Source organism: Hydra vulgaris, chromosome 13, assembly GCF_038396675.1.
Source record: "Hydra vulgaris chromosome 13, alternate assembly HydraT2T_AEP".
Taxonomy (NCBI): Eukaryota; Metazoa; Cnidaria; class Hydrozoa; order Anthoathecata; family Hydridae; genus Hydra; species Hydra vulgaris.
In genome coordinates this window covers 41,405,721-41,425,008 of record NC_088932.1, presented here as the reverse complement: position 1 = coordinate 41,425,008, position 19,288 = coordinate 41,405,721, and the positions used below count along the sequence as shown (strand labels likewise).

Below are 19,288 nucleotides of genomic sequence, written 5' to 3'. Positions count from 1 at the left end.
ACTCGATTATGAAGATTTATGAGTTAATTTGATTTCTTGACATTTATATATATAGTTTGTTTATTAGGGACATGTGTCATATTATTATACATGTATATATATATACGGCCCTATCTTATATATCGGTGCCGCTCTTAAAGAGAATATATTATGAACACAACAGCAGGGTTCTTCTTAAACCAAAAAATATATACTTTATTAAAACATTCTGTCAATATTAGGGGATGGTTTCGGTGTCCCAAACCCTGCTTTATTTGTTAAGACTAGTTTGGTTCAGTTCTACATCAAATAAAAAGGATATTGCAATTACCCTGAAAAAAAAATTCGTGTCCCACTTCTCCCCTAATCTTTATGAACGATTCACAACGAATATATTAGATTATAAACGTGACAACAAATACAAACTTTTAAATTTTTAAATTTTCTTAAACTTTTTAAAAGCGTTTTAAAAATCCGGAAGAATTTCAGTTGGTTATCTTTCCAATTATAATATTAGTCCGGTCGGTTTGTATATACATAAATAAAGAAAATGCTATTCTGCTACACAAAAATTTAATGAATAACGATATCAAATTTTTGAATATGCTGATAAACAAATTCGACAATTAAAGTTACTTCTTCCATTGCACCAATACCTAAAAACAAAACTTTTTAACGAAAATTTTTTATAATTGTCGCATGTGCATAAACGCCAATATACATAGTTAATAAAAGCTATAGATGTCAGTAGAGTGATAAGATTTGAGAATTCTCCAAATTTTCGTTTTGTTATAACAATATATTAAACTATTACTTCAAACCTGCAATAAACAATAATAAACTTCAAACCTGCAATAAACAATAATAAACTTCAAACCTGCAATAAACAATAATAAACTTCAAATCTGCAATAAACAAAAATAAACTTCAAACCTGCAATAAACAATAACAAACTTCAAACCTGTATCAATACTGTATTACACTTTAAATTACAACAATTAAAAATTATGTAGCCATCTGGCTAATATTGTTATTATTAATTTTTTAGTAAATTTATTCCGGACTTATTAAAATAAATATTATTTTTTTAAAAATATAAACAATTTTTATTTTAATAAGTCTAATACAATTACTTTAGGTAATTAAATTTTTATATTTATAATTCATTCCTTTCCCTTATGTGGTAAAAACTATATTACAAAAATTCATTTATGCAGAAAATCATGATAATCTAACCAAAATTGGCTATTAGGTAACCTGACATTCCCTAATAAGATCCCACAAGGTCACTAATGAAAAAAGTCTTTAATATTTATCCAATGACACTTTTAGCCATCTAGCAAAAAAAAAGGATGACACTTTTAGCTATCTAGCAAAAAATATTTCCAAACTATTAAAAATGGCCAAGCGACCAGCCTCTTAAACTTAATAGGATGTTAATATATAAAGCATTCTGAAATCTGAAAATTGACAGAATCTCTTAAATTTGACAGGATTGTAGAATAGAAAACATCTAGCTTTCTGAGGTCCTTTTACTCATATGTCCTAATAATATGATAAAACATTATTTAAAAAATAATTATCATAATTACCTGTATCGCCACACGCAAGTAACTTTGCAATTGGATATATAAAAAAATAGCCCAGCTGTGTAAGTAAAGCCACTTGTTGACTTGATAAAGGATTTTGCCACATTAAAGTATTCATTGCTGGTGCAACTATAATAGGCTTCTTAAAATCCCACGCACGACAAATACAAGTCTAAAGTAAACAAGAAAAATAAGTTTATAATTGTTAAGTTTATATATTCAACATATAAGTATATGTGCATCAACTGTTTGTGGTGATGAAGAAGATTCTGTGCTGCATCAATCTTATTTTATCATTATTAAGCACAGAAATGATAATCTTTTAATTAACAAGATAAATTTTTTAATTATTAAAATCATTTTATTAATAAAATAAATATTTCCATTACTATCTTGTTATATTTACTTCTTACCCATGAAAAAAAGTTTTATAGAATTCCTATAAACTTTTAAAACATATGGGCTATAGAAATTCTATAGAATTTCTATAGAATCTCTATTAATTTCTATATACTATAGGTGTAAAACTTTTTTTTTCCATACAATATTTTTTATATATATTTTTTAGTATTACTTTAATAATATAATATAAAAAAATTTATAAAATATATAAAAAAAAATATTCATATTAGAAAATAAAAATATAAAATCTTACCAATAAATTGTCACATAAACCAGTTGCAAGCTTAGCCATTGTATTGGCATCCAGAGGACATATCAGAAAAATATCAGCCCATTTACTTAACTAAATTCAAATATTTATTTAAATATATATTTTTCAAATTTTTTTATAAATTAAATTAAAACATACTTTTTGAAATTTTAGTCTAAATATAAATTTTAGTTATTTGCCAAAATTATATTTTTATTACTCTTTTTTGTTAGTTTTTTGTTTGCAAACTGCTTCAAAGACTTAACTCATTTTTTTGTAAGTTAATAATATCAGGAATAGTTAGTATTACACAAATACAACTAGGAATGTACCAATCAGCATCAAGATACAACTAGCAATGTACCAATCAGCATCAGTTTAAAAATAATAATAAAACTGTTGATAGAGGACTTGAAAAACTGTAAACTGCATGAGAAAAGAAAATATGAAGATAAAGACTTTTAAAGTATTGTGTTTGAGTTAAAAAACTAAGTTTATAAAAGTTTTTTGAACATGGTGAAACAGTTACAGTAAAAGCATGCAACTTTGCTAAATAGTGAGTCATTATTTAGCAAAGTTGTATGAGATTGGGTTTAGGTAAAGCAAGAGTTATGTGTTAGAAAAAGTTTTTGGGATTAAACAAGAGATGCGTAAGAGGTGACATGGCTTGAACAGTGGCCATAGTAGAAGTTGTAGAAATTAGAAAAAGATTCATTTTTATGACAAATGGGATAGAAGAACAATTTTGGGAACAAGAGCACGAACAACCACATTAACAATGTGATTTTGGATTATGTCTAAAGGAGAATAAGCATAATTAGAAGAACCACCCCAAACAAGATAAAGATTGGTTTCCATATAGTCGCATGACAGTCGTGCGACAACTGTTGCAAAACAACATCTGCAATAATTGTTGCATGACCAGCTGTTTCCATTAATTTTGTAATGTTTCCAATAATTTTGCAAATATAAATTTCCATTGTTTTTATTTTGTCACTTGGGAAAGGGAGCATTATTTACTTGACTGTGATGTCAAGCAAATAATTCTCCCCTTTTTTTTTATTATAATATTATAAACCTGTTACTGAATTTATGAAATATGTGCTTTTAGCTAAATATTTTTTTAATTATCTTCACTACAAATTGTTGTAAAAAAAAATGTTTTTAAAATATGAAAAAATATGAAAAGTATACACAGGTTCTAATGATAACAAAAAACTATAAATATAACAAAGATTAAAAAAAAAAAAAAAAACTCTCAAGAATCAAAATTTAAAAAAATTAAATAAATTTTTTGAAGAATTTTAGCATTAAAAAAATTTATTTAAAAATACCACATTAAAAATATCTTTTTTTTTTTTTTTTTTTTTTTTAGATTATTCACCTCCCCAAGGCCCGAGGGGGGCCACTACAGTCGAGGAGGCTACTCATTTTTTTTTTGTGTTTTTATTTTTTAGTTGTTATTCGTGGTGCAACCCTCTCTCAACTCTTTAACTCCGAAACACGAACCTTGCCGAGCAAGGCCGCTGCGCGGAGAAAGTAAGTTGAGCGCGGTACTTCCAGGGACGTGGTGGGAGTCGAACTCCGAACCTCTCGCTTACAAAGCGAGCGCTCTTACCACTACACCACTACCGCACTATTATACCGCAATATTTTATCTACAATGTAGATAAAATATCTACAATGTTGGGAATCTGGATAACTATTTCTTTACAAAAATTAGTTGAACAAAAGTTTTATGTAACATAAAAACTTGTTCAACTAATTTTTGTTAAGAAATAGTTATCCAAATACCCAACAATACTAATATCCGGCCAAAAAATAATAGATTTTGATCATCAGCTTTAATACTATTCGAGAATTTTTCTCTTAATAACTCTACTTTTTTCTAATAATAAGTTTCTAATTCTAGTAATAAAGTAATATTAAAAAAAGAAAACTAATTATATGAACCAATTGATTTTTAGAACAATGACAAATAATAAAAAATATTATCTCTTGAACTGCCAGCTCGCACTTTGCAATACATTACTAGCTCTTAGAACATTGCAGAATAAAAAAAAAAAAAGAAAGCACAAATTTTCGATTCACTCATTGTTTAAAAATTGTTGTAAACCAGGAAAATTTAATACACTTATTTCTAAGCTACAACTTCATGACAGAGAATTTTTTCATCATTTTTACAGAATGTTGCCTTAAAGTTATGAACATTTATTGTTAATGGTTGCACCTACCATTACAAAAAAGTCATGTCAAAGCCGCCACACTATATAACCCTTAGATCAATTGTCTGTGACACTGAGATACTTGGCTACTAGAGATTTACAACAAACACAAGCTTTTTACTTTAAACTGGGCAGAACAACAGTATACAACATTATAAATAAAACAACAAAGGCCATTTAGGATGTGTTACAACCATATTATCTAAAGGCACCAAGTACATCAAATGAGTGGGAAAAATTAGCAAATGAATTTGAAAATGATTGGTACTTTCCTAACTGTATTGGGGCCATATACTTCTATACTCAATGAAAGTAAAATGGGTAAAGCTTTCAAGAACAAACTTTCTAAAACTCAACAGCTATCAAATGGCACACAAGTACCAACGGTACTAGTTTGTGATGATATTTTCACATTGAAATCATGGTTAATGAAGCCTTTTTCTGCTAAATATTTGACAATCAAAGAACACATTTTTAACTATTGATTATCTAGGACTAGATGAACAGTTGAAAACACATTTGGTATTATTGTAGCTAGAGAGTGTTTAGATGTCCAATAAAAGCAACCCCAGAAAATTTAAAAACATTATAAAAGCTACAATTTGTTTACATAATTATTTAAGGATCAATCTCGGCGTGTATGTACCATCTGGATTTGTTGATTTAGAAACAAATTCTGGTGAAGTTATTTCTGGAGAATGGAGAAAAATAACACTTGATGGTAATGCTTTACATATTGATGCATAAGTAATCAATACACAACAGACGTTAAAACTGTAAGATTAATGCTAACAGAGTATTTTAATTATCCAAGTGGATCCTTATCATGTCAATGTAATTATGTAACTAGCTGTGGGCACAATCTAGCAGGAAATAGATTTTTTTTGGAACAATGAAAAAAAGCAATCTTTTGTTTATATTATTAATATATTGAAATAACGGTTTAAATTATGTATAACAAAATCTTAAACAACTATTAACAAAAACAAAGAAATTGTATGTCAGTCAACAATATCTGGAAATTCCAGAGCAGCTAAATATCGATGTATGTTTATTTTAGCAACTGCTTAGGTTTTAGAAAGTAGTCTTTTGATTGTAGCACAAATAGATTCAGAAAAATGTGAAATATCGTCACTTTCTTCATGTGCACCAACTCCTAATGTTGCATTAATACTGCTCATAATACTAATTGTATTGTATCTTGATTTTTATATTTTCATCAGATAGAGATCTTTGAAACTGCTTTTTTTTATCATATTTATAGGAGATTTTAATTCATTTAACAATTTTTGTTGATTACAAAATGTATTTGATTTGTGTGTTTTGGAAGAAAAATTCAACACTTGTATTTTCACTTAAATTTTCATTTAATACTTCTGCCTGATTACTAACTTCTTCGTCATAGTTCATAGTATCATAACTTATACAAGATATAGATGATTCTGTTGTTGTTGCTTTATCTCCAACATTAGCTGTGGTATCTCTATGGTCAATGTAAATATTTAACCACTGCAAAAAAATCATACTCTTCACTGAAAACAATTTGCCTTGACCTAGAAGGTGCACTTTATTTTTCCCTAAAAAGTGTCCATAGGCCAACCTTAAGTTTTTGTATTTTGATTCACATTCTTGGTCAGTCAAACCAAAAAAATACAAATGACTCTCCAAGCAATAATATTTTTTCAATAATATTGTTCTTAAATTCAGTACTGAATTTGTCGTGCAGCACAGGATACTTCTGCACTTTCTGCATAAAGCTTTTTTTGCTAAACTCTTTGATAAATCCTTCTTGTTCACGTTATGTTGATATGTGAAAGCCTATTTTTTTTGAAATTCCATTTTCGAAATATTCAACTAATCATATTTTAGGGTTGCACAACAATTGTCATACAAATTGTCTTGCATAACAAAACTTGTTGTATGACTGTTTCCACATGGATGCGACAGTTGCACAACCATTTTAGATATGTTGAAATCAACCTTAACAGTATTCCATATGATGATAATTAAGAGATTTATAGAGCTATAGATTGAAACAAGGAACAAGAAAACAAGACCACTATGCTGTCTTCTGTCAGAAAGAGATCGCATTCATGATCAGCTACTTTTTCTAAGCAATTAAAACCTCATGTTTTTGACCAAAGCAAATGAAGCCACTTTAGGTGTAACATTGTTGGGAAGTTCATTAATATAGATGAGTAACAAAAAAAGAGTGAAGATGATCCCGTGTTCATAATCCAAGGCAGGAAACAATGTAAGACAGCTTTAAATCTATGCCTGTCTATTGATGAGATGGAGTGTAGTATTTTTCTTATGACGCCATCACTAACCTAAACTCAACCAAGCACCCTAAGGCAGAGTGTATTTTAAGTCAGAGTTGCAAGGTAGCAAGACATCAGTTTATAGTTGATGTTACCAGTAGCTGGGTGATCAGAATGATCTTTATCCTGACCTGACCTGTAATATCTAGCTTTATATTATTGATTATTCTTATACTCAGTTAATTAATTGGTACTGGCCTTTTTTTGTCCATTGACATTGGTCTAAAATGTGCAATTGGTACACTACTAAATAACGGGTGATGCGGAAGTTATCGGACAAAATAAAAACGTCAATAACTTATTTATAAATAAAAAAACAAACTACTATTATTTTTTTTTAAATAAAGCATTTATCTTTTATTAAAAATATATTATTTTTTATATGAAAAAACACCACCATCTGCAATTGATCTCAATTTTGCTCTGACGCCTTTCATATGCGACTGTAAAAAGTTTAAATCAATTTCTTGTAGTTTTAGTTTAATGTGATCAATCAAAACTTGCTCTGTTGAAGCTTGCCAATCTCCCTCGTAAACCTTCTGTGCCAAATGTCCCCAAAAATTTTCAATTGGTCGTGCTTGAGGCACATTTGGGGGATTGGATTCTTTATCAACGTAATAAACATATTGGTCCATCCAATTTAGAGAATCTTTAGAATAATGAGAACTTGCTAAATCTGGCCAAAATAAGTAGTTAAAGTCTCCATGATACTTGTGAATAAATGGAAGAAGTTGTTTTTCTAAACATTCATTAATATAGATTGATGAATTGATCGCTACAGACTTGGAAGTGCAAAACAATGGCTCGAACATACCATGGTCAGATATGGCTATCCACATTAATAATTTTTTTGGAAATTTCTCTTTTCCTATTGAACGAACACTTTCTGGGCATGTCTTTTTGTTGTTTGTGTAATATCCAGGCATGTTGTCCCTTGCAAAACAAAAGTATTTTTCGTCATCGATGACTAGAAGCGATTTTGTGTTATTGAGTTGGTTAACTAGCTTCCTGATTCTTTTCTTTGCCTTTATTTGTTGTTCTATAGTGTATTTTGGAGTCTTTTCATGTTTTCTATATTTTTCATTTTATTTATTTATCAATATTAATTATTTATCAATATTATTCATTTTTTTTAACGGATGACCAATTGTCGATTGATTTACACCGAATTTAATACCTATTTTTCTCTGACTGACCCCTTTTCGATTGTTGACAAGTCTCGTCAATTCGGCTTTCTTTTCTCTAGTCCAGGATGTTGGACGACCAGGGTGCTTTCTATCAGAAAACGATTGAACAGTTTCAAGTCTTTTTAGGTTCATATATTGTACTTCGAGCAAATCCTTCCTTTTCAAAACGATTTACATTTTTTTTTTTTTTAATATTAGGTTTATTTACAAAAAACATTTTTAGTCGCTTTCGAAAAGATTCTCGTTCAGCTGCATTTAACCTCATTTTAAATGATTGTGTTTCAAATAATAAAGTTTATATTTTATAGAACGTTTATGCCTACGCATAAAACCACAAAAACTAATTATTATGCTCAAATAATTAAATTAGGATTTGTCCGATAACTTCCGCATCACCCGTTACAACCATACCTTTTAAAGATCTAGAATTTTTAGATAAAGTTTTTGGGAAACAAGGCAGATTGCTTTAATTTCTTATATGCTCAAACATTTAAATCCTGTAAAAGATTCAAGTTCATATGAACATTTAAGTTTATAAAACATTCATATTTTTTGAAAGGTTTGGCCTGGTAGTAGTAAGTAATTATAATTTGACCAGGATTGGGTTTGATAAAATATAGCCAAGGTAAGGGCAGTGTTTGTGATCGGGACTACATAAACATTGATATATCCTAAACTACATATTTTTTATTCCAAGTTCATGATATATTTTATACATATATGCATGTATATTTATTTATAAACATCCTCATTATCAACATGATCATCATCCTCGTGATCATGATTATTATTATCATCATCAAGCTTTAGCCTTCTCATTTTATGCTGCTTCTCTAATATAAAAATCTCAAGCATCTTCATTCCTGAACTAAAGCATTCATTCCATATGTAATGCACTTTATCTAAGTTTTCTTACTTCTAACTCTACCTAATACCCAAACCATTTCCCTGACAAACGTTGTTCAGCACAATTTTTTTCTTATTTCTGTCTAAGATTGTGACTTCTTTTCTTGTTGTTTTAGAGTCAAACCACACATTCATTTGATCATCATCTTCTTTTTCAGCAAATACTATACTATATAAATACTAAAGGTTATATTAATATGTTAATAGCAAACATGTATTTTTACATCCATATTATTTGTGCATAAATGCACCTCTTACTAAACCTCCTGGATCCGAGCAGGTTTTACGAAGCTTTTTCTTCCGTCAGTTTCAAGTCAATTTGAACATTCTCATTATACTCCACATTTTTCACGCTTTTGTGATGCTATATAATAAACTATAATCATTTTTAAAAATTTTTTTAACAAGAATATCTCTCTTGAGAACAAATGTATTTTTATTCTATCAATAATTGTAAAAAAACATGAATGTTAAGCACTTTAAATAGAAAAAAAATAAATGAAAGAACAATTTATTTGATAACTAAAAAATATGAAAATTCTTCAACAACTAAAGATTTACTAAGAGGCCGCCCAGTCAAACTAGAGCCTGACAAAGTTAAAAGACTTGTAAAATCTTTCAAAAACAAAGATGGAAAAAGTCGGAGAACTAAAGCTAAAAAATTTAATATTTTACAAAATAGAGTTGATATTTAAAAAAAAAGAAGGAATTCAATATGGAAAAAAAGTTAAAGCACCGTTAATAAGCGAAAAATAATGCGCAAAAATTATCCTTAAGAAAGTTAGCAACAAAATTTTTTGTTGCAAAAACAATAATTATTGATAATGGAAAAATATTTGATTTTAAGCAACAGTGAAATAGCAGGTAATAATGGTTGTTATAATGATCATAAAAGTTAAGCTAAGGAAAATATTAGATACAAAAAAAAAAGAAAAAGAAATAATTGAATACCTAATATGTAATAACTAATTAATAATTATAACTAATATATGTAACTAATAATAACTAATTAATAAATAAATAATTGAAATAAATAAAGGTATTAGTTTAGATTGCGATTTCAAAAGATGGTATCTCAGAACCATTTATAGAAAAATCATCTATTTTTATAGTGCTATATCAATAAATGCTTAACACCTAAATAATATTACATTTATTAGAACATATTTTCAAACAAGCATTTTATATCTGTCCTTTTATATTGGTATTTATCTTTATTTTTTAAAGTTTATGTTATAAACTGCAAAATTCACTAGAAAGCCACAAGCAGAACACTATATATAAAAATTGCTGAACTTTATTCACAGTCTGCAAGTAAAAAAATGTTAGGCAAAAAAAAATTATGCTACGGTTTACTAGACTGTGAGCTTGTCCTTGTTAAGTGCATACAACCTTAAAACATAAAAAACATATGCTATGTTCATGCAAGTTTTCAACGAGTTTGCTCATTCAGTGAGAGAACATGTTGGAAACTTGTATGCACTTCACAAGGACAAGATTTTTTGGTGAAAATGATACTCATGCTCATCTGTTTATTCTACAGGTTTTAAATATTTTATATCAGCTACAAGTTTACAACATGTACTGGGGGTGACTATGAACAGCAGGGTGAAAAAGAACATCAGTAAAAAGTTTACTAAAAGGTGAGGAAACACGATAGAGCTTGTTTTACTTTGATTTAGTTGCAAAACTGAGGTTATAAAACATCTTGCAGGAAAAAATAAAGAACCTGGTAGTGAAGACACTACAATGGTTCTTAATGAATCTATTTTAGATATTCTTATGAACAATCTAAGCTTAGGCACAAATACACTTGCAAAACGAATCTATCCATAATCTAAAAAATAAAAACATTATGGAGTGTTCAATGTCACCCCAAATGGGCTGATAATTATTTCGATTCAGTTTTAAAAAAAAGATTATGGTCATATGGTAAAATAAGAAGATTAAGATAATTACTGCATAGTGTTGATCAGGCCTAGAACTTTTCCAGGAAGCTGGATAGTATAATTTTCTGTTAAAAAAAAGGTAGCGATTAGGTCAAAAGGTTTCCTCCATAATGCAAAAATGTTTAAAAAGTGTTCATAGTCCAGATTGACGATAATTTACAAGGTTGCAACATCATGTTTCAAACTTTTAGATTATATATTGAAAACATGTGCAAACTAGTTTTTGAAGTGACAAGTTGAACATTTTAGTATAAAAACTAGTTGGCAACATTTATATTGTCTTACCAGCTTTGAATAACTCAGTTACCATAATTTTTATTGTGATTTTTTTTAATAAAATATTCTGAACATGTTTTTAATTTAGTGCAATAAATTAACATCATTTAAGTTGAAGGAGTTTCCTTGTGCACTGTAGATATAATAAGGTAGTATACTAGTAGTAAAATATTTGGCTCACAATTAAAATGTTGAGGTTCAAATCACCTCTGCTGAAATTACTGTGTTCAATCTATTTCTTCTCATAGCGCCCTTGTTTAAAAATGTTAATTGTTAATGTTGTTTGTTTGTAAAAATGCTAATGTTATGTTCTAAATTAAAGATTGAGAAAAAATATTTTAAAAAAATGAGTTGCTTCCTTGACTGAAGTGGACACTGGAGCAATAAGGAGGTAAATTTATGAAATAAAGAAAAAAAAAAACTGTACATAAAAAAAAACAATAAAATTTGGAATTTTTATTAGTTTTTAAAAAAAACAAAAATCCCATAAACCCAAAAAAACAATAAAAAAAACATTTGGGTCAGTTTTTTTTGAAAAACCGTTTGGTTATTTTCCAACCCTGTGTATAACGAACACAAATATATCATTTGGTTAAACTTAGCGAGTGCTCATTATGCAACTGAGATCATTGACTTCATGAAAGCTAATAACATCAAATTTGTTCCTAAGGATGATAATACATCAAATATTCTTCAAGCAAATATTCAATAAAAGAAAATTTTCAATTCATAAATGGCATTTTTACATAAATCTATTTTTACACGAAAATAAATAATAATCACTAACATTGATATGCAATATAGGATCGCCAATGTGTTTCCAGTCCTGAATCAAAAAAAGCCATATAAATAAATTATATTCAACAATAACTAATTACCAATGATTATCACTATTGGAATGATTATCGATAGTCATGATCATCACAATCATGATCATCATCATCATTATTATCATATTTTAAGTTTTAAAAGTTTATTGTTACCTTCCATTCATCAACATCCTTATACCATTCAACTTTTGATGTGGTCCTTTCTAAAACTTTTGTAAGAAAAAACTCCGAATTTTTGGTTAGCACAAGCTTAATATTAGCCTAAATAATTTTCAATAACTTTTTACTTTTAATGAAACTTTTAATACATAATTAAAAAATACCAACAATAACAAATAATAAAACAACTTAAATAAACTTTATGTTTCTTCAAAACTCTTATATCAGATATTAAAATTAAAACAAAAAGTAACACAAAAACTAACATTGTTCCACTTTTTTTTCAAACATTCAATAAGTTCTGGTACTTTTATTGCCGCTACGCTACCAGTACATCCTAGTAAAATGTTTAGGCTCATTTGAATCAATATCAAGTCCAACTATCCGAATATTGCTGCGTATTGTTTTATCCTAGTAACTCGATGATTTTGACCCATCCGCGTCTGTTTAAATGAATACTTATAAAGATTACGTACATGCAGTATACAAAAGTTTAACATTAAATTAATTAAGTATTATAATCTTTATAATCAATCAAAAATTACGCTGTTTTTTAAATAATGGTATCGTTAATGCTGGTAATACATGGTCTAGTAATGTCGCAGGGGCTAAATCTAGATCACCAGAGCAAATCAATTTGATAAATATGGTTTTTCAATAACCAGTTGAAATATCCAGAAAAGGAAAAAGTTTTTGATTTACCGTTGTTTTCAAAAATTATATTCATGATAAATATGAAGATGATAAAGATAAAATGAAATCATCAAAGACTTGAATCTAAATAATGTTTAAACCGACAAAATCATACAATTAAGTCATACGATTAAGATCTCAAGATTTAAACAAACTACATTCAGTATTCGTTAAGTTTGATAGTCGAGAAACGCGCAATATAATTTTGAAGAAGATGAAAGGCGAGTATTGATTTTCAAAACATCTCTAAAGGATAATATGTGCAGTTGCTGGTTTTTTATTCTTGCAAGAGGCTCATGATCAATTATTAAATTACTTTATAAGTAAATTAAAAGCTGTTAAATATTTGTTTATAAAATTAGATAAAAAAAAAGGTTTTTTTTAAAGTCTAACTTTTTTTTATAGTCGATGCCTTAAAAGTGTATATTAACGCGTTTTTTATTAATTCGTGTTTTTTATAAAATCATGACCCTATTTATTTAAATTTTTCTAAGCCATATATACTTATTTTCTAATAATAATTTTGGATAGATTAGGTTTATTTTACTAAATATTTTTTTAAATATATTATAGTAAAATTTGTTGTAATTAAGACACTATTTAAACGAATTCGATATTTAAGCACTTATTATAATCGGGTCTTGATTTTACAAAAATCGCGATACCTGGATTTGTTTACTGTAAAAAAGTTTCAACCCCTAATATACATATATATTTTATATTTATGCTATATATGCATATACAAACGTATTTTATATACTGGCCTCTTAGAAAAAAAAAAAAAAAGTCCTCAAAACTAAACATACCCGACTGAATTGTGTCAAAGTACCCGACTAGCCGACTAAATTTGTATAAAAACCGGCTATAAGCTTAAAAATCGCCTTCATCAGGGAGGGGAGGGGGTTGAACACCTCCTCCCCCACACACACCCATAAAAGCGCTTCTGCATAAATATATATAATATATGGACAATTCCGCGAGAAAGAGGAAGAAAGAAAAAAAGAAAAAAAGTAACGAAAACACATACTAAGCTCGATAACTCTTTTTTTTAACTATTTAAAAGTACTTTTAAGCAAAAATATTATTAAAGAAAATTATTTTTTCATACTATAACATGGTTTTAAAGGTGTAAGGATTGTAAAAACGTGTTTTTACAATCCTTACACCTTTAAAACCGTTTATTTAAAGTTCTGTTGGGTAATGATAAATAAGACGTTTATTTAAAGTTCTGTTGGGTAGCGTTAAAAATTGTATCGTAAAACCATAATTGAGAACTTGATAATGTTTTAATGCATTTTTTAAACATAATTTACATGGCTTTAAAACATAATTTATACTTTTTTCTTAAATTATTGATTGGATTGTTTTATTTGCTGTTTTTTAATATTGGATTTTTCGTTGCGACCGTCACCGTTACGACCGTCACGACAAAAAAAAACAACATAAAAATACTTGTAAAACTTTATGTAAAAACTATATAACTAAGCATATAACATTATCAATGTGTGCTAAATACGCACACCAAATAATTTTTTTTAAACCATGCTGTTTGCTGGATTAAGTCTGACAAAATTGTTTTGTTCAGAAGTGGTAAAAAGTAAACGTCACGACTGTCACGCTACGTAGAGTTAATTTTCGAAATAAGTTTAAGACTTTAATACTGTAACTTTTGCATACTAAATTATATGATAGTATTTCACATTTTTGGAAAGTTTCAAGTCATTTTTATTTTTTGGTTAAATTTAATAGTTTAGAAAGTGTCAAATGTTTAAAAATTTTTTTAATAGTTTAACTAGTGTCAAATGCAACGCGGTAAGGAAGGAGGCGTAAACTTCCTGGTTAAATGCACTTCCGCGGTGCTCTGTGACAAGACCGTTAGGACTTCTTGGGGCACCTAAAAAAAAAAAAAAATAAATAAATGTTACGACCGCCACTCTCGCGTGTTATATATATATATATATATATAATATATATATATATATATATATATATATATATATATATATATATATATATATATATATATATATATATATATATATAACACGAGGCTTCTAAAAAGTTGCACAAAATTTAAACGTTCTGAACTCACGAACAAACTCGAATATTTCTGCAGTTCGAAGTTAAATATATTCACTAGACATTCTTATTTCATAATCTGATACTGATTTTGGTAATTAAAATTATATAAATAAAATGGATGGTATTAAAGAAAACGACCAACGAAAGCTTATTGGAAACTTCTATTTAGATAACATAGACAAAGACATTTACAGTGCATCATTTTATGCAAATGAAAGTTGCAAGGCGAACAATTGATTTTATTATTAAAAGAGTTGACGACAATATTGACCTTAAAAGAAAGTCGAGAAGAGGCAGAAAACCATACAAAATGGACATAAGAAAAATTACTTCACTCATTAACAAGTCTGAAAATAAAGTTAGAATCTTCCAGAGAATTTACATTAAAATATGGAATTCATAGAAGTTATGTTAATAAAATTTTTAACATCATGGACTTAAATATTTCAAAAAAAAGAAAACATCAGAAAGCTCTGAAATTTAAATAATTAAGCAAAAACAACGAGTGTTAAAACTTTCGAAAACTTTTTTCCGACCGTCAAATAAGTTTGAAATTACCATGGATGACGAGTCCTATTGTACATTAGGCAGCCAAAGCACAACAGGAAATGATGGCTTTTATAGTCAAGATAAAAACAAAACTGAAAATTATATTAAATATAAGTTTAAATCGAAGTTTCAAGCGAAAGTTTTAGTATGGATTGCAATTAGTAGATTTGGTAAATCAAAGCCTTTCTTTGCAATTAAGAATAATGCCATTGATAAAAGAATGTATTCCAAAGAATGCATTGAAATGAAAATTGCTTCCTTTATCAATTCGCATCATAAAAATATAAAATATATATTTTTGCCTGATGGTTCAAGCTGTCATTATGCAAAGCTAACAATTGAAACTTGTAAGAAGTTTAATATAACCTATGTTTCTAAGGATGATAATCCACCAAATGTACCAATGTTAAGGCCCATTGAGACATTTTGAGCTCACCAAAAACAGAAAGTCTATTCCAATGTTTTCAAAGCAAAAATTTTAACCACCTGAAAAAAAGAATTCAACTTAAGTTACGAGATTTTAGTTCAGAATACTTTGAAAACCTTCTTTGCTCGTTTAAGACTAAAATTCGCTACGCTGTTGATCATGGGACACTTTCAGTTATAAGATGATCTGTTATTGCTATCTTTACTTATTTGATCAGTTATGAAACAATAATATAATTTGAATGACTATTATAAGCAAATCTTTTTGGTGCAAATTTTTAGTAGCCACGTGTTTTATATATATATATATATATATATATATATATATATATATATATATATATATATATATATATATATATATATATATATATGTATATATATATATATATATATATATATATATATATATATATATATATATATGTATTATATATATATATATATATATATATATATATATATATATATATATATATATATATATATATATATATATATATATGTATATATATATACATATATTTAAATTAATTGTGTCTATGTAGTTTGATTGTACTTGGCAACCTAATAAAAATCAATAAGCTTTCATACAAATAGACCTAAAGAATACTTTATAAAGTATATGTAAGAATACAAACAAGTTTGAATATTCACAAAAAACATTTATTTACATAACATGCATTATTTTATTATATAAAATATAAAAACTAATAAAAGGGAACACCATCTCGATTTCCAACTAAAATCAAAACAATGCTATTGAAATTTATAGTTAGTCAAAAATTGGAACCTCTTTAAGTACATCCAGAACGCCAGTTAAAATAGCGTTGTTCTTAGGGGGATAAGGTTTTCTCAACTACTTATTGAAGGGTCAGAAGGAACATATTAGTCGCCTTGATAAATCTTCATTTATTTTGGAACGCGAAAACTTTCTAAAAAATGAAACGAAAACTCTGAAATTTTTTAGTTTGAGCTTTTTGTGCCTCTTCACTGAGCATGCCAATAAGCAAAGTTATTCTCTCTGCAACTTGCCAAACATGAATAAGAATATGATGCAGACTGTGACAAGATACCGGGGATACAAGTTTACATGTTTTTCAGCTGTTTTGTAGCAATATTCTTTAAGCGGTTAAAAGTTAGTTAGAAGCCTAGATGACAGTGTAAGAAAATAACATGCAATATCTTTATCATACTGACATCAAGTTTAAGAATTTTTTTAAGCATTCGATAAAATTAAGTATATATTATTTGCGTTATAATATTAATATTTAGAAAAGCTTTTCATACTGTTGATAATAATTTAAGAATATAAAAAAATAAATTGTAATATATAAACAAATATAATATAAATATATAAATATATATATATATATATATATATATATATATATATATATATATATATATATATATATATATATATATATATATATATATATACACGTAAATCTTTTTTATTTGATGTATAAACTGAACCAAACAAGTTTTTAGAAATATACCTTCTTTTTAAGCACCGATTCAATCTTCTTAGGTTTTCCATATATATATATATATATATATATATATATATATATATATATATATATATATATATATATATATATATATATATATATATATATATATATATATATATATATATAAATGCATATACAGCTGCGAAAAATAAAATAGCACCACCACCAAAAATTGGTTGAAATTAGAATTTTTAACTATTTTTGATAATTTGAAAGTCTTTTAAATACACATTTAAAAGTAAAATGGCTTTATAAAACGCGAAAAAAATAATAGTACCACAGCTTTAATGTGTACTTTAAAATAAGGAAATATTATGAGATTAATTGTTTTAAACATTTTACAATAAATATTAGTTATTTCTTAACATATTAGCACTTTGTAGCATGACCTTTATTGGCAATGACGGCTACACAACGTCTTGGCATCGAGTTAACCAAGTCCTGACATCGCTTTAGCGGAATTTTGCTCCATGTCTCCTTAACTACGCTCCAAAGTGACTCCTTCGTGGTGGGTTTGGCAGCAGCAACCACCTCCTTTAAGTCAGTCCACTCCATAACGTTCACTTTATATTCCTCAAACCAATTCTTCGCCTTCTTGCTAGTATGCTTTGGGTCATTGTCCTGTTGGAACACCCAGGACAACGGCATTTCGTAGCCTGCATACGGCAAGATCACTTTATCCAATATACCAACATAAAAGTGTTGGTCCATAATAGTAGTAATGTGATGAATGGGTCCTACTCCGTAATAAGAAAAGCATGCTCATATCATTATACTACAACCTCCATGTTTAGTAGTTTTGATTGTATATTTTGGATTGGATTCTGCATTCGGCGGTCTTCTGACATATGCCCGAGAGCCTTTATCACCATAAAGCACAATCTTACTTTCGTTTGTCCATAAAACATTCCTCCATTTTTTGAGTGGCAAATTTAGTGTTTTTTAGCAAACGCAATACGCTTTACAACATGTCTGGCACTTAGAAATAGAACTTTTCTGGGGCTACAGGCTTTTAATCCATTAACTTGCAGACAACTCCGAACTGTTTGTACTGTTGCATCAATGTTGAAGTCCTTTTTCAGCTCGGTAGCTGTTTTAAAATGTTCCTTTTTAGCCTGTCAGACTAAGCGATTGGCCAGCAATGTTGAAATAGATCAATTTCGACCACGTGTTTCAGGCTTTTCTTTAAATTTTATGGCATTTCTTATCATTTTAACTAAACGACCAACTTCTCTATAAGATTACCTTGCTGATATCAACTTTCGGATCAGTTCTCGTTTTTCTGCACTACAATGCTTTCCGCGTCCCATTTTCATATGTAAATGTCTCCTAATAATACGTACTAACATAAAACGAATAAAACAGCAAAATTATTCACAATTATTTTTACCGTTATCACAATGTATTATACAACAAAATAGTGTGTGGTGCTATTTTATTTTTTGGTTAGAATCGGCATTTTTGATTAAAATCGAGCAATAACAAGCAGTTTTTTTTCCAAAATTGATTTGTTTTAGAATATAAACTTGTTAGCAAATGTTTTAAACAGCAAAGCTATAAAAAAATGTATGTATATATATGCATATATATATATATATATATATATATATATATATATATATATATATATATACATATATATATATATATATATATATATATATATATATATATATATATATATATATATCATATATATATATATATATATATATATATATATATATATATATATATATATACATATATATATATATATATATATATATATATATATATATATATATATATATATATATATATATATATATATATATATATATATATATATATATATATATATATATATATATATATATATATCAGTATCGGACAAAACGAGTGCAACCAAATAATGCTAATTTAGTTTCTTTATATAAAAGTGGTGCATTTTTTCAATTTTAGA

General features: G+C 27.5%; 1 protein-coding gene across 3 annotated transcripts; it reads right to left on the bottom strand.

The window, feature by feature from the left end:
- Positions 1–405: 405 nt before the first annotated feature.
- On the bottom strand, positions 406–12,540 carry LOC100206000 (uncharacterized). 3 transcript variants are annotated; one of them, XM_065815094.1, is made up of 6 exons: positions 12,340–12,536; positions 12,068–12,175; positions 11,872–11,910; positions 2,224–2,313; positions 1,572–1,740; positions 406–647 (listed from the first exon to the last, which is right to left on the bottom strand). In XM_065815094.1, exons 1-6 carry the CDS (start codon positions 12,430–12,432, stop codon positions 553–555), a joined length of 594 nt encoding a protein of 197 aa, XP_065671166.1. In that variant the 5' UTR covers positions 12,433–12,536; the 3' UTR covers positions 406–552. The 3 variants fall into 3 exon arrangements, with proteins under 3 accessions (XP_065671166.1, XP_065671167.1, XP_065671168.1); XM_065815095.1 differs by having other exon boundaries at positions 406–635; positions 12,340–12,535; XM_065815096.1 differs by lacking the exon at positions 11,872–11,910 and having other exon boundaries at positions 12,340–12,540.
- Positions 12,541–19,288: the final 6,748 nt, after the last annotated feature.

Excerpts from the sequence above, each read along its gene's own strand:
- LOC100206000 (XM_065815094.1), bottom strand. The coding sequence starts at position 12,432 with ATGAGCCTAAACATTTTACTAGGATGTACTGGTAGCGTAGCGGCAATA. Across the intron at positions 1,741-2,223 it reads GTTTATGTGACAATTTATTG|ACTTGTATTTGTCGTGCGTG; the intron begins GTAAGATTTTAT and ends TGTTTACTTTAG. Across the intron at positions 648-1,571 it reads ACTTGCGTGTGGCGATACAG|TTTTGTTTTTAGGTATTGGT; the intron begins GTAATTATGATA and ends TTCGTTAAAAAG.